The following is a 15,991-nucleotide window of genomic DNA, read 5'->3' on the forward strand; positions in this document are numbered from 1 at the left end:
GAAATCCAATCAAAACCTTAAACCATATACAACGATTTATAATTTATATCGTAAGGCAAACTAGCAAGCGGCCAAGCTAAGCGACAGCTGCCCATGGATATTCGCAATTGCAAATGCATCCTCTCCTCTGTCAAATCCATTTTCAAGGAAGGGAAAGGTATCCATAGTTGTGGTCGCCATGAATGATAGGCAGTTGAAGCGAAGCAGTTCCTACTTTAAGAACCCTTGATTAATTTAACTCATTTGTATCCAATGAAAAATCATATTTTATATATTCAAATAAATCAAAAATTGACCCGAGCTATATTTTATGTTATTTCCTTTAAAAAAACGTGTTTCAGATCGTTCCCAGTGAACTACTGGGACAAGTTCGTGAAGAAGAAAGTACGCGCCAAGTATTCTGAGACGTATGACTTCGACTCCATCTCCAATATGTTGGGCATGGAGAAGACCTCCTTCTCCGCGCAAGAGGATGAAGGCAGCAAGGGCTTCCTGCACTAGTACGTACAGCAAAGCTCTTGTTATATTTTTATCTTAAGGTTGATTAACTAAAGTGCCCTCATAAAATTAGAATTCATCTTATTCAATAATCACAACACGAGAAGAACAAGAAATGAAATCGTAAATAGTAGTTCTATTTACGATTTCATTTCTTTCAAATCAACTAACATCAGAAAGCACGACTAACTTCTTTCTAGTCGACTAACTTTTTTTAGTCGACTAACTTCTTTTTAGATCACTAACTTCTTTCTAGTCGACTAACTTCTTTTTAGTCGACTAACTTCTTTTTAGTCGACTAACTTCTTTCTAGTCGACTAACTTCTTTTTAGTCGACTAACTTCTTTCTAGTCGACTAACTTCTTTTTAGTCGACTAACTTCTTTTTAATCGACTAATTTTTTTGCATTTAATTAAATTGATATTATTTTTCAGCATAATTAACATCGACTGGCGCTACCAGGTGTGGAAGGCGGGTGTCACCATCACCGACAATTCCTTCCTCTACTCGCTGTGGTATTTCAGCTTCTCCGTCATGGGCAACTTCAACAACTTCTTCTTCGCCGCACATCTGCTGGATGTTGCTGTCGGCTTTAAGACATTGAGGACCATCTTGCAGTCCGTCACGCATAATGGAAAGCAGGTGAGGTGTTCCAGAAATTATTTTACATTGGTTTGTATTCTAGGAATAATCGTAATCGAATAAATAAGACATAATTGTAGATGCGTCGATTACTTTCAATCAGGAAGAGATCAAGTTAAAGAGATATTCCCCTTTTCTACGCCTCGCCTCCGTCAAGTGCATTTCCCCATTCTTTTCTTATAAGAAAAGATTAGGAAGGCAAGGGAACTAAGATTAGGTGACGTGGAACATAATTAATCTTATTAATGTTGGTGTATTTTTGCATTTTTGATAAAGAAATTGAGAAAGATATAATTACATATAAAAAAGTAATTTATTGAATGTGGATGGATACAAAGGTAGAGAAAGACCAAAGAAAGTATGGATGGATTGTGTGAAAGATATGCGTAAGAAGGGAGTAGATTCAGATATGACAGGTGATAGAGATGTATGGAGGAGTACATATGCCGACCCTCTGTAGGAATAAGGTCATGTTGATGATGTTGGTATATTGTTGCAGTTGGTGCTGACAGTGATGCTGCTGACGATAATCGTGTACATCTACACTGTGATCGCCTTCAACTTCTTCCGCAAGTTCTACGTGCAGGAGGAGGACGACGAGGTCAACAGGAACTGCCATGATATGCTCACCGTTAGTAATACTTCAATAGTTTAAATCCTCACAGGAAGCCTATTCAATGGAAATAAATAAAAAATCAAATCTTTCTTCTTTATCTTACTAATATTAAAAATGTTTAGATGGATGGATGTTAGAAACTATCTCCGGAATGGCTCAATGTATTGATGAAATACATATAGAACATAGTCTGGAAGAACATATAGGCTACTAATTATGTTTTTTTTTATTTCGCGCGGACGGAGTCATATTATATTATCGTAATATAGATCACTTGTAAATTACTTTTCTCTAACAAAACTTCTCTCTTTACCGAGTTTCTCGCTTGTGGAAATCGTTCGTTGGGTCTGGATGGTTTTTCCTTCTCGAAGTTTCTCGATTATCCAGATTTGACGTATATAATCTGACTGTCTGTCTGTGGTGTTGCAGTGCTTCGTGTTCAACCTGTACAAGGGTGTGCGCGCTGGCGGCGGCATCGGTGACGAGCTCGAGCCTCCCGACGGCGACGACGGAGAAGTCTACCGCATCATCTTCGATATCTCATTCTTCTTTTTCATCATTGTCATTCTGCTGGCCATTCTTCAGGGTCAGTACCCTCTGTTGGAATTCTGCTGATAGGACAGGTCTTAGATTTATAGCATAAGGAGGCAAATGACCAAGCGGCCATCTGAATTCGCAATAATAGCGAAGTTGCTGCAGCAATTAAAGATACGTTTCCTATAACCAAAGAAAGGTTGCAAAGAGAGACGTCTTTTTCCCTTATATATATATATATACTCTCCTTCTCCTCCTTCCTTCTCCCTTAATACCTCCATCCTTTTCTTTATATGAGTACATGCAAGATGCTCATAAATATCGTAGCAGCCATAGCGTCATAAGTAACGAAGCAGTCAAGGTGCGCAAAAATATCGGTACATTTGACAAAATCGAACTCTATCTCTATATACTTGTGATACAATTTGGAATAAACTACTTCTGTTACATTCATTTGACACTTTGTATTAACATTATAGGTTGTCCGGAAAGTTCGTTCTGATTTTCGATAGGAAGCTTACAATATACTGTAGCTGAAGTGGATTCATTTTCGGATTTCCACCATTATCAAACGTCGCAAAAATTTCTATATTGTGAATAATTTCATTTCATTGGTTGAGATAAAAACTAATTTATAAAATTTTATCCAATAATAAAAGGCGTTTTAGGTATAGAGTCGTACCAATATAATTTAAAAACATTTCCAAAAATTTAAGAGAACAGGGTTTCAATTTTCCTTATAAAGCGGCACGAACTTACTGGGCAACCCAATATTTTTCTTCTCCTGTCATAACGCTTAAATATAAAAGTTTGTCACGCCGAATATGACAGATACGTATTAACTAATATCAAATTTTGCCTTGTCACAATATATATATAATACTAGTTTGGCGCAGTATTCTAGTATGTTTGCCGTAATATGTAAGTTTACCGGTTCGAATCTCAGGCTACTTTTTTTCATTTTATCAATCACGGGGTTATTTTTTCATAACCAGTAAAAATTTGGTAATGTAAAATTTTGCTCGACAATTTTTTTTTATAATTTTCGCTGTCGGGTAGAAAGAAATTTACTTAAGGGACAGATCTACAAGTCCATCGTAAGACCTGTCGTATTGTACGGATCTGAATGTTGGGCCACCAAGGTTTCGGATGAAAGAAGATTGCATGTAGCTGAAATGCGTATGCTAAGATGGATGTGTGGTGTGACAAGGATGGATAAAGTTAAAAATGTGTATATTAGAGGAAGTTTGAAAGTAGCGCCAGTGATCGAGAAATTGAGGAGTAAAAGATTAGCGTGGTTTGGACATGTTATGAGGAGGGATGATGATGATATAAGCAAAAAAGTAATGAGATTGAATGTGGATGGCTACAAGGGTAGAATCAGACCAAAAAAAGTATGGAATGACTGTGTGAAAGAGGATATGCGGAAGAAGGGGGTAGACTCGGATATGACGGCTGATAGAGATGTATGGAGGAGTAGTACATGCTGTGCCGACCCTCGATAGGGATAAGGGCAGGTTGATGATGTCGGGTAGAAAGAAATTTAAATAAAGTTAACAACAATTAGGTCAGACCATCGCGGGTGAAGTGAGTGGGCGGAGCGTGGATTGTCATTGCGGGTTTTATGAATGGTACGCGCGGAAACTATACGTTCAAGTGTTATCTACATATGTGTGCGCGCCCACGCACACTGGAATGTTTATTGCAATCGACCAAAAATTTGATGTAGTTTGGATATTGACATTCAGTTTTTTTTCTTTGTTTCTTAAATATAATCAGTATCAGTAAAAGGTAACGTGATATTTTTACCGGTACAAGTTTAACAAACATGAGTAATAAACAAATTACATGCCAATAGCATCGCTTTATCTCCTTCATTTTTGTTTGAAATAGAAAAGTACTTTAACGGTCAAACTCATTAGTCCAAGGTAATATCAAAAAGTACCTAATAACTACGGCGATAGAGTTTAATTACATGTGCTTCGATATTAAAATTAAAAAGTTTAAATATCAATAAAAAATAGTGGCTTGGGATTTGAACCGCCGACCTTACATACCAACGGCGGCGAACGGTAAGGCCACGAGACCAAACTAGCATATATGATGACAAACTTAAATTTGATGTTTATTTTATTTTTTATTTATTTATTTAAAAACTGCATAGCATCATTACAGTATACAACCAATTTGACACTATACACACTTTACATAACAGTTTACACGATAACATATTTTATAATAACAGTAAATAACATATAACAATGATAAATAAAAAGGAAAAAAAAAATACATATAATACAGTGCAAGAATATATAAACGCGTAACTAAACATCAATATTCAAACGTCTTCCACACATCTGTACGCAGCCTCTGTGAATTTCGACTCGCTGCAACTAAATAAATCTATATCTCTAGATATGATATTGAGAAGCCGTATAGCCCGCACTATAGAAGCATTTTCCAATAACTTCGTCCTAGCGGTGGGCTCGAGAAACAATGGCGGGCGGCGGCGCACCTGAACCACGCAGTCAGGGACACGCAGCCGCAGCGCTGCAAGCACGGCTGGCTGGCACACCGCGCCGCGCAGGACGCGCCATACGCCGCGCACGAGGGCCACGTCCCTACGCACTCGCAACGTGCTGTATCCGACCATGCCATTCACAAATAAACTCGGGTACATTAACGGGAAGCAAGGATAAACTCCGTACTGTTTGTAATACAGGAACCGCGTAAACTTATTTTGAATTCTTTCTACCATCAGACTATATTTTTTTTCATGGGGACTCCAAATGGAACTACTCGTTTCTAGACGACTCCTAACTAATGCGTTATATAAAACTTTTATTACCAGCGCATTTTCAAAATTCTTACATTGCCTAATAATAAAACCGAGATGTTGTTGGTTTTATCTACCTGATATCTGTCATCCGCGTCGAACACTTTTAGTAAATTTTGAAAAATGGTTTGATGCAAAGTGTCAAATGAATGTAACAGAAGTAGTTTATTCCAAATTGTATCCCAAGTATATACAGATAGAGTTCAATTTTGTCAAATGTACCGATATTTTTGCGCACCTTGACTGCTTCGTTACTTATGACGCTGTGGCTGCTACGATATTTATGAGCATCTTGCATGTACTCATATATTTGACGCTGTGTATGTACCGATGTATTTGAGCAGGGTGAATGTATCTATTATTTTGAGGACTTTTGTTGTACCGATATAATTGATTACTTTTGATGTACCTATATATTTGCATATCTTGTCTGTTACGATCTATATGACGCTGACTGTACCTTTTATGTCTGTACTTGCAGGTTTGATTATTGACGCATTCGGAGAGTTGCGTGACCAGCTGGAGTCTGTGAAGGAGGACATGGAGTCCAACTGCTTTATATGCGGCATCAACAAGGATTACTTTGATAAGGTAACTTACTTCTTACTTATGTTATAAATCTTAGACTAAAGAACGGCTGCATTTTTTATATCATAAGGTGGCAAACGAGCGAGCGGCTACTTGAAATCGCTGAAATAGTGAAGTGACCGTTGCCCATAGACATACGCAATTGCATATGCGTTGCCTACCTTTAATCGACGGAGGAGAGGATGCACAGAAAGAAAATATCTGCATGGATCTGGATGAGATTTATTATAGATGTAGAACATAGTCTGAAAGAAACATAGGCTAATTTTTTTTCACACATGTAAGTAGAAGTTTAATATAATTTGTGAGTGCAGGTGCCGCACGGGTTCGACACGCACGTGCAGCGCGAGCACAATCTGGCAAACTACATGTTCTTTGTCATGCATCTCATCAACAAGCCCGACACTGAGTACACGGGTAAGTAGAGACCCTTAGTGACTAACTGGAGACCCTTAGTGACTAAGTGGAGACCCTTAGTGACTAACTGGAGACCCTTAGCGACCAAGTGGAGACCCTTAGTGACCAAGTGGAGACCCTTAGTGACCAAGTGGAGACCCTTAGTGACTAAGCGGAGACCCTTAGTGACTAAGTGGTGACCCTTAGTGACTAAGCGGAGACCCTTAGGGACTAAGCGGAGACCCTTAATGACTAAGCGGAGACCCTAAGTGACTAAGCGGAGACCCTTAGGGACTAAGCGGAGACCCTTAATGACTAAGCGGAGACCCTAAGTGACTAAGCGGAGACCCTTCCCTGTTTCATTTGTCAAACGACAGATTCGTCTGGATGCGCTTGACAAATGGAACAGGCGTTATATGGAAGGAGTCACGGCCTCAACGACGAAGCTCTTCTTCCCCGACGCCGTAGCAGCCTACCCTACAATCCGGAGCCTTGAGTTGGACCCCGTGCTGGTTCAAGTTTTAACTGGTCACGGGGGGTTCTCAGAATACTTGTACAAATTCAAGTGCAAGGAGAACCCCTCTTGCGTGTGTGATCCAGCACGGGGTGAATCCGTGCTGCACGTGCTCACGGAGTGTCCGGTGTTCGCAGCGAAAAGAGCTAAAATTGAAATTAAATTGAAAGAGAAAGTGGAGGAGAAAAATTTGAACAATTTGATAAGTAACAAAAAGACACGTGGACACTTCGTAGAGTACTGCCGATCCTTGGCCAAAGTAGTGATAAATAGAAATAAGGTCTGAGCTGTGATAAATGTTTTAATTTTATTTGTTTTATTATTTATTTGTTTTAAAATTTTAATTTGTACGTTATTCATTTTACTAAAGTTTTACTCGTATTTAATCTAAAATTTTATTTGAATTTTAATTTGAAAATTTTATTTGTATATTGTTATTTAACTTGTACATATTATATTTAGCTTAGATCTTATTTGTATTATAATTTGAATTTTAATTTGTAATTTAGATTGGATTTTATTGTAATTTAATTCGAAATTGTAATTTGCATAATAGGTATTTTAATTGTAATTTTATTTAAGTTGTATTTTGTATATTATTTAAAAAAAAAAAAAGCAGTTGTAAATAGTTTTAAGAAACTTTGTAATTAATTGGTTTTTTAAATTTTTTAATAAAGTAATAAAGACTCTTGCATCCCAAAGTCCCTGATCGCCATGTTAGGGGAACGAGAGGGCGGCGTAGCGCCGCACCAAAAAAAAACCCCTTTTGGGAGACCCTTAGTGACTAAGTGGAGACCCTTGGAGACCAAATGACGACTCTAAATGCTACAGTTATGCCTGGTTTACATTATTCCAGTACAGTAGGGACAGTAATACTGGACCTGGGATGGACTATTTCGCAAGCATATTACTGCACTGGCATTATTGTAAATCATGCGTAAGTAAGCAAAGGCACGTCGCCTTCCACACATGGCGGCCATTACGATATTTTCATCAATTAATTTACCTATTTTTTTTATATTTTTGCTTAGGTCAAGAGACGTATGTATGGAACATGTACACACAGAGATGCTGGGACTTCTTCCCTGTCGGTGACTGCTTCAGGAAACAGTATGAAGATGTTATGGGAGAGTAGACCAAGGAAGGTTTAAAATAAAAGATGAACAAGCCTTTAGGAATATTATCAAAATGAAGTATCGGCAGTGGAATTTCACGAGCAAATAAACTCGGATTAATTTTTAAAATCACAAATTATACTGAAAAAACGAGTTTAGTTGTTTCGTGAAATTTTAAAATAAAAAAAATTTAAAGGCCCGTGTTTTATTGTTTAAGAAATCGTTACCATTGTAAATTTACAATCTGTAATATTGTTGTTCAAATGCTTTTATTTGTTGCATTGCTCAAAAGAAAACACAAGTCAATCGTTACTAAAGAAATATTAACCTTATTGTTAAGAAATTAAGTCATATTTTCATATATCAATTACAAAAAAATTAGCGGGAAAGTTTTAAAATCTATATTTCATGTTGATATTTTCAAACTAATTAAAAAAATAAAATATGAATATACATTTTACTAAATTGTTTGCAAAATTCATGTTCAAATTCTTTTAATAAATAATATTTTATTGTTAGAGTAAAATTATTTTAAGGTGGCCTTTCCAGTACATTTTTACATCTTAACTTTCTTTCAATAGTTTGTAAACGATAAATAAAATTTGTTAATTAAATAAATTTTTTCAATTAAATGATTACAAGTTTTTTTTTAAACCTTTTCAGAACTTAATAATTCGAAAGATACAGCGGGATTATGCAAAGTGCATTCGCTTCGAAGCGATTCTATAACGTACTTCACAAATGTATAGAACTGACCAGTATCTTTCGATAAGTCACGTGATTGTCGCGCCTCAGTTCTTATACATTTTTAAAATTTGTTATAGAATCGCTTCGCAGCGAATGTAGAGCGACAGCTTATTTACAAGATAGCTAATTAATAACAAGGATATCTGCGGGGTTAGACAAAGTATATTCGCTTCGAAGCGATTCCATATCGAACTTCAGAAATGTATAGAACTGACCAGTATCTTTCGATAAGTCACGTGATTGTCGCGCCTCAGTTCTTATACATTTTTAAAATTTGTTATAGAATCGCTTCGCAGCGAATGTAGAGCGACAGCTTATTTACAAGATAGCTAATTAATAACAAGGATATCTGCGGGGTTAGACAAAGTATATTCGCTTCGAAGCGATTCCATATCGAACTTCAGAAATGTATAGAACTGAGGCGCGACAATCACTTGACTTATCGAAAGTTACTGTCAGTTCTATACATTTTTGAAGTTCGCTGTGATTTAGAAGCGAATGCACTTTGCCTAATCCCACTGGCCCCGACAAATGCATAGTTATCAGCGGTTCTTCAAAATATATAAAACCTACTTGGACACAAAAAAAACAAAAGAAAAAATCACATGTCAGATACAACAAGGATCTTGTGACACTTTTTGACATTGACATTGATGTGAGCCATCACAATTTATTTTATAAAATTGTTAATTATTCTGAATTTAAAAATAAACAAATCGTTGAAATCTTGTCTACAAGTATTATACATATAAAATAATAAAAAGAGACATAGTAAAAGCTTTAAAATAATTATTTTTTACATAAAACAAAAAGTCTTCTTTTCTTATCTTCCATTCAATCTTCGTTGCATTTTAACTTTACTTTTCCACTTTAGTTTCCACGACACATCACAGATAAACACAATTTCCTTATTTATAACTTTCACTGACAGTCTACACTGTCAAGGTGTGACGTTGACAACGTCACGTCACACCCCTAGCTGACAGACGGTTGTTTATGGGCAAGGTACAGAGTAAAAATGCTAGTTAATGCACTCACAAGAAATATAACATCAAACCATCTGTGGTAGAAATTAAATTGTAAATCTCCGAGGACTTGTGTTATTATTATTCTGTATTCAGGAGGCATATTCATTCTCATTAATAAAACAGACGAACAAAAATACATACCCATTATCTGTGCCAGTATTAGAACTATTATATTTGATGATTTTGATGACGATATTTTGTAGAAGAACTGAAAAGAATATTATTTTTTTTTTTTAATATTATAAATGCAAATGTTTAGATGGTTGTATAGATGGATATTTATTTAAAGGTATCTTCGGAACAGCTGCACGAATCTCGATAAAATTTGGCACAAGTATACAATGTAGTCTGGAAGAAAACATACAGACAGAGTCGCGGGCGCACCTAGTTCACTAATAATATTTAAACTATACTTAAAACCGACTTTGAAGCATACGTTTTTTTGATTTTGGAATTGAACTAAGAATATGCGGTTCAATAACCTCGATCTGTCAAATATCAATAAAAAAGTACAGACAATAAAACACAAAAAGGTACAAAAAAGTTTAAAAATTATGTTTTAAAATTTAAAAAAAATACTTTAAAAACCTACTTCGTAATTTCACCGAATTTTTTATTTAAAGGCTATGACGTCATACTGTCAAAAATATGTCCTCACCTTAGTGAGCGTAAGCAGCAGGCCCCTGATGCTGGTGAGGACGATGCAGCCAACGAGCAGGAAGGAGACGTGCTGGGACCAGAAGGCGACGTCAAGACGCAGCCCCAGCCAGTGCACCAGCAGCTCCAGCCCGCGCGTCACCGGGTCCTTCTTGCCCACGCGGTCGAACACTATGTTGATTGTTGACTGACACCAACAAAACTTACTCATTTAAATAGATTCTACACTAAGGGTTACCATTAACCGTCTTTGAGTGAGACAGTAATTAAATTAAAAATGATTAGTTCGGCGCAAAAATAGAATATGCGCGCATCAAAAAATATTATACTACTTTCAATAAAGCAATGCGCAAATTTATAGTACATTTTAACAAGAAATCAAATTTAAAATAAGCATTATAAAAACATGATTAGTTTATGAAAAATGTCCCAAAGGTCCTTAACAAAGTTTAAATTAAACAAAAATTAGCTGAAAAAATGTAAAAAAAAACTCACAATAAATATCTTCCAGACACAATATAGGGAGAAGAAATATCCTAGGAAGTTAAAGTACTTCCCCTGAAATGTATTGGACCACTCGATCTTCTCGCGCATCGTGCGCGCGTCGTGCGCCTCCAGGAACAGCTGACGACTCAACTCTTCCAAACCTGATATCTCTTGACGAAGCTGAGTTATGTCTAGATACAATGAAAATAACACAATAAAAGGTTGTCCAAAAGTCGCCTTAAAAATATTCTTAATTTTTTTACTTTAATTGCCATATGTGGCAACCCTACTTGTCTATGGTCTGTATAGTAGCCAACGCTCAAGTTGGCACATCGATTAGAATAGCAATCTTGCTATCTAGGGGTGCGAGGGCCGGAAACCTCCACGATGAGTCGCCGCTTGGATTGGGACAAGTCCCGGGGGAATGGAAGCGGTTGACCTGGTGCACCCTGGACGGCGGCAGATGTGTTCCTTTTTCTCTACGGAGGAAGGGAAGTCATCTGTCGCTGACCAATATCCGGCCAGCTGACCAGTGTGAGGGGTCGTGGTATGGCGGACCTTCAAGGTCCGCGGCGTGGAGCTCTTTGAGCACCACGCGGGTTGCCGGTTCTGCCCAGTACACAGTCTGGCTCTGTTTTCAGAGTCGATTTGTGAGCTGGTGCAGACCGGCGTCGTCGCCGGCTAAGTCGGCAGGGGAGTGGATACCTCCCTGGTGTCGGTCCTGTTGGACAGCGGTTTTCGGACGCAGGTCTGGCGGAAGTATTCCGCGGCGCGGCGATTCCCTTGGGTGCGCTAACCCGCACTCAGGGGAATGTCCCTCGGGACAACGTCGGGGAACCTGTCTCGGTCGTAGCGTGTCGTTGTCACGTCTAGCGTCGTTGCGACCGGGACAGGGGGCTTGCCTTAATTTGCCGGCCCAAGACAAGGATCAGTCAATAAAAACCCGACAGCGAAGTCGTTACAACCTGTGGATACCGGCGGACCTCCACAGTATGTACGTTTAGGTCGGCACAGGGGGCTCTGCCGGCTGGAACCACCACTTCCCCCATACTCGTGGGATCTACTATGGAAAACACAAATACACAACAAAATGACCATGGCAACGGCGAAAGGACAACTAATCAGCATATCGATGAGGCAGTAGTCCAAGGAGGGAGCAGGGCCTCGGGTGTGGCCAGCCGGGAGTTGCGAGTTTCACTCTCTCGGTGCGACTCACCCATGGTTCTGGAGAGGCAGCTGCCAGGCCCGGAGTGGGACAGTGGCAGCTGCACCTCTCTAGAGGTGAGCGGAGACGGGGGCATGCGCTTTAGGTCGCGCTCCCTACCCAGCAGGTTTTGGCGTAAGCGATCGCTTACGCCAAAACAGGCGCCGCGAAAGAGGGGACGCGGACGCCCCATGACCACGGGTGAGTACACCGGCCTCGCGAGGGCTAAGGCGGAATTAAACGCCCAGCGGGAGCGCGAGCTCGAGCTACAGGCGGAGGCGGAGCTGGCGGCATGGGGCCGCGGAGAGAAGCCGGGTGCTGCATACCCGGGCCCAGGCGGCGATGCTCGAGGGTCCCGGAGAAGCGGCATCCGGTGAGCGCTCCGCCGAGGACCTCGCTGGCACGGTCGAGGCGGCGCTGGACGTTATTGCCAGCGTCGCCAAGAAATCGGCCAAGATGAAGTGCCAGCTCGTGGCCAGAGTCCGCGAGGCGATGTCGGCCATCGGCGATGCGGTGCGGGCACTCCGAGCCCGCACCGAGACGCAAGAGGTCGTCCACCTGTAGGCCGAGCTGGCCGTGATGAGGGCGGAGCTGGAGGCGGTGAAGCGGCAGGCGGCTGCCCCCCCGCAGATGACTCGGGAGGAGATCATGTTCATGGTCGACTCCCGGATCGCGGGCATCGGTGACCGCCTGCTGCCCGAGCTAAGGCTGCGCCCTCCGCCGGCGGCGGACGTGCGCAACGCCGCCCGCGCCGCAAGAGCGCCCGACGCCCAGCTCGAAACGGAGTGCGTTGCACCTGCCCCTGCCGTACAGCCGATGCCCGCCCCGACCCCTGCTCCCGCTGCGACGTACGCCGCGGCAGCGAAAAAGGGGAAGGGGAAGGGCAAGAAGAGCCTGGAGGCCCTTGAGGCCGAGGCCGCACGCAAGCCACAGCCGGCGCCTCCCACCTCCCAACCTGATGAGGGCTGGAGTGTGGTGGCGCGCAAGGCTAAGGCCCCAAAGCCGACGGCCCCTGCCCCCGCGGCGCCTGCCGCCTCCAAGAAGAAGAGGAAGAGGGCCCCCCGACGGCGACTGCGTGCCCCGAAATCGGCCGCAGTCGTCGTTACGCTGCCAGAGGGGTCCATGACGACCTACGAGGCCGTCATGGACAGGACCGAGAAGTCTGTGGACCTGGGCATCGAGGGCCTCCGGTTCCGCACGGCGCGAACCGGCGGTCGAGTCTTGGAGGTGGCTGGCGCCAACAAGGGCCATAAGGCCGACGAACTGGCGGCCAAGCTGCGGGCGATGATAGGAGACGTCGCCCGCGTCTCCCGGCCGGAGCTCTGCGCAGAAATGCGTATCTCTGGCCTGGGAGATGCGGCCACCAGCCAGGCGGTAGCGGCGCAAGTGGCGAAGGTGGGGGGTCGCCCTGAGAGTGGAGTAAAGGTGGGCGTTATCAACCGCCCACCTGGCCGCCAGGGCACTGTCTGGGTGAAGTGCCCGGTCATGGCGGCCAAAAAGATCGTCGTCGCCGGCCGTTTCACAGTCGGTTGATCGACGGTCAGGGCAACCCTCCTCGAGGCGCGGCCGCAGCGGTGCTACCGCTGCGTGGTCCCGGGCCACCTGGGAGTGCAGTGCGACTGCGGCACCGACCGCAGCGCGCTGTGCTTCCGGTGTGGCCAGCCGGGCCACAAGGCCGCGACGTGCGTGGCGGAGCCCTCCTGCGCAATTTGCGTGTCGGAGGGCGTGGAGGCCGGTCATCAACTGGGACACAAAAAGTGTCCGGCGATGAACCGGCCTCCAAATAAAGGCGGCAAGAAGAAGACAGGCGGAGCTGGACCCCCCCCCCCTCGTCGTCTACGGCAGCCGCCGAGGTGGAGGCTATGGACACCGCCCAACAATAATGGCCAAAAGTGTCTCGATCCTGCAGGCGAACGTCAACCACTGTGTCGCGGCACAGGATCTTCTGATCCAGACCGCGGCGCAGTGGAAGATCGACGTAGCCATAGTCGCCGAGCCGTACTACGTCCGCCCACGCGACGACTGGGCGGGTGATCAGGGCGACTCGGTGGCTATCGTCGCCTGGCGGCGCACGGGCCCCGCACCCTTCGACAGTATAACGAAGGGTCGCGGCTGGGTCCTAGCGTCGCTGGGCGGCGTTGCAGTGACCGGGGCGTACTTCGCACCGAGCCAGAGCTTTGCCGACTTCGAGCGGATGCTCGCCGAAGTCGGCGCTCTTGTGGCCGATGTGCACCCCACCCCTTTGGTGGTCGCCGGAGACTTCAACGCCAAATCTAGTGCGTGGGGTTCTCCGGTGACAAACCTCAGGGGTGAGACGCTGGCGGATTTGGCGGTGTCCACGGGACTCGTCCTCCTGAACAGAGGGACGGTCCAGACGTGCGTGCGGAGTCAGGGTGGGTCCATCGTGGATTTGTCGTTCGCGAGTACCGCCCTGGCCCGCCGCACGAGGTGGTGGAGAGTGGAGGAGGGGGTGGAGACCCTCTCCGGGAACCAATTCGGGTTCCGGTCGGGGCGATCCACGCTGGATGCCCTGACCGCCCTGAAGAAGTTCTCGGAGGAAGCGGCCCAGGGAGGCAGGGGGCTGTGGCGGTGTCTCTAGACATCGCCAATGCCTTCGGCTCCCTCCCCTTCGAGGTCATAGGGGAGGCACTCCGATATCACGGAGTGCCCCCCTACCTGCGGAGAGTCGTAGGACCCTACCTACAAGATCGGGTAGTGTCCTACATGGGGAGCACGGGCAAAGAGGAAAGGCGGATGGCCTCCGGTGTTCCGCAGGGGTCCGTACTTGGACCCCTGTTATGGAACATCGGGTATGACTGGGCCATCCGCGGAGAGGTGCTGCCCCAGATGGCTGTCATCTGCTACGCAGATGACACGCTGGTAGCCGTCCGGGACAGCACCTGGAGGCGCGTCAAAAGGAGGGCTGAGGCCGGAGCCACTCTAGTGACCCGGAGGATTGAGGCGCTCGATCTCCGAGTGGCCCTCAACAAGACCGAGGCCCTTTGTTTTAAAGGGCCGAGGTGGAGGGTCCCTGCGGGCGCCTCACTCCGGGTCGGCGGGGACGAGGTCAGGGTCAAGAGTAACATCAAGTACCTTGGCCTTGTCCTCGACGGGGGTTGGCGGTTCCGAGAACACTTCCGGACGCTGACCCCCAGGCTCGTGGGTGCGGCCTCGGCCCTATCGAGGCTCCTCCCGAACTTGCGGGGTCCGGGCGTACATGCCAGACGGCTGTACGCCACGGTCGTCAGGAGCATGGCCCTGTACGGCGCGCCGATATGGGCAGATGCCCTGGACGCGTCGAGCAGGGCCCTCCTCCGCAGGCCGCAGCGCGTCATCGCGACGCGAATATGCCGGGCCTACCGAACGGTAGGCCATGCTGCGGCCTGCCTTCTGGCCGGCACTCCCCCCTGGGAGATAGAGGCGGCGGTGCTGGCCGAAGGCTACTGGGTGCGGGCTGAGCAGATAGCCCGGGGCGACCTTCCTGCCCCGGAAGAGCTCGCCCGCGCCCGGGAGCGGAGGAAACGGACGACCGTGGAGCTGTGGGCGAGTGGCCTAGCGTGCGCCGAATATGGCGTGCGCACTATAGAGGCCATACGCCCGCAGCTCCCGGACTGACTCGGGAGGAGCCATGGCTTCTTAACCTTCCGACTCACACAGGTGCTGTCCGGACACGGCTGCTTCGGGCAGTACCTGTGTCGAATCGGAAGGGAGGAGACGACGTCGTGCCATGGGTGCGGCGCCGATGAAGACACTGCGCAGCACACCCTAGAGGTGTGCTGCGCCCACGAAGAGGAGCGCCGCACCCTGGTGGCGACGATCGGGAGCGACCTCTCGCTTCCCGGTGTCATACGCGCCATGCTGGGAAGCGAGAGGTCATGGACAGCGGTTGCCTCCTTCTGCGAGTCAGTCATCTCGCAGAAGGAGGCCAAGGAGCGGGAGCGCGAGGGAGATCCCCTGGCGCCCCCGATCAGACGTAGGAGATTGGGGCGGAGAAGGCGGCAGTATATTGCCGCCCTCCCCCTCCCACAATAGCCCTCTGGTGATGGACACGGGGGAGACCATCACCAGCGACTGAGGGCTGCCTCCCCCCCGCGAGGGAGCTACCTCGGCAGCTGACGCAGACGGGGCCG

General features: G+C 45.5%; 2 protein-coding genes across 3 annotated transcripts in view; one reads left to right on the forward strand and one right to left on the reverse strand.

The window, feature by feature from the left end:
• The window catches only part of RyR (Ryanodine receptor), a 102,837-nt gene extending 94,714 nt beyond the window's left edge, over nt 1-8,123 (forward strand). For both annotated transcript variants that reach the window (XM_013323039.1, XM_013323040.1), the window contains exons 107-113: nt 342-500; nt 933-1,140; nt 1,640-1,771; nt 2,186-2,342; nt 5,608-5,717; nt 6,029-6,131; nt 7,656-8,123. In XM_013323039.1, coding sequence (XP_013178493.1) covers nt 342-500; nt 933-1,140; nt 1,640-1,771; nt 2,186-2,342; nt 5,608-5,717; nt 6,029-6,131; nt 7,656-7,759 — 973 coding nt within the window. In that variant the 3' untranslated portion in view covers nt 7,760-8,123. The remainder of the gene's footprint in view (nt 1-341; nt 501-932; nt 1,141-1,639; nt 1,772-2,185; nt 2,343-5,607; nt 5,718-6,028; nt 6,132-7,655) is intronic.
• A 1,103-nt stretch (nt 8,124-9,226) lies between these two features.
• The window catches only part of GPHR (golgi pH regulator), a 13,250-nt gene continuing 6,485 nt past the window's right edge, over nt 9,227-15,991 (reverse strand). The window contains exons 7-9 of the mRNA XM_013323225.1: nt 10,667-10,848; nt 10,173-10,358; nt 9,227-9,722 (exon numbers count right to left, since the gene is read on the reverse strand). Of these exons, the coding sequence (XP_013178679.1) occupies nt 9,462-9,722; nt 10,173-10,358; nt 10,667-10,848 (629 nt within the window). The 3' untranslated portion in view covers nt 9,227-9,461. The remainder of the gene's footprint in view (nt 9,723-10,172; nt 10,359-10,666; nt 10,849-15,991) is intronic.

This window comes from Papilio xuthus, unplaced genomic scaffold (genome assembly GCF_000836235.2).
Source record: "Papilio xuthus unplaced genomic scaffold, Pxut_1.1 DF825783.1, whole genome shotgun sequence".
Taxonomy (NCBI): Eukaryota; Metazoa; Arthropoda; class Insecta; order Lepidoptera; family Papilionidae; genus Papilio; species Papilio xuthus.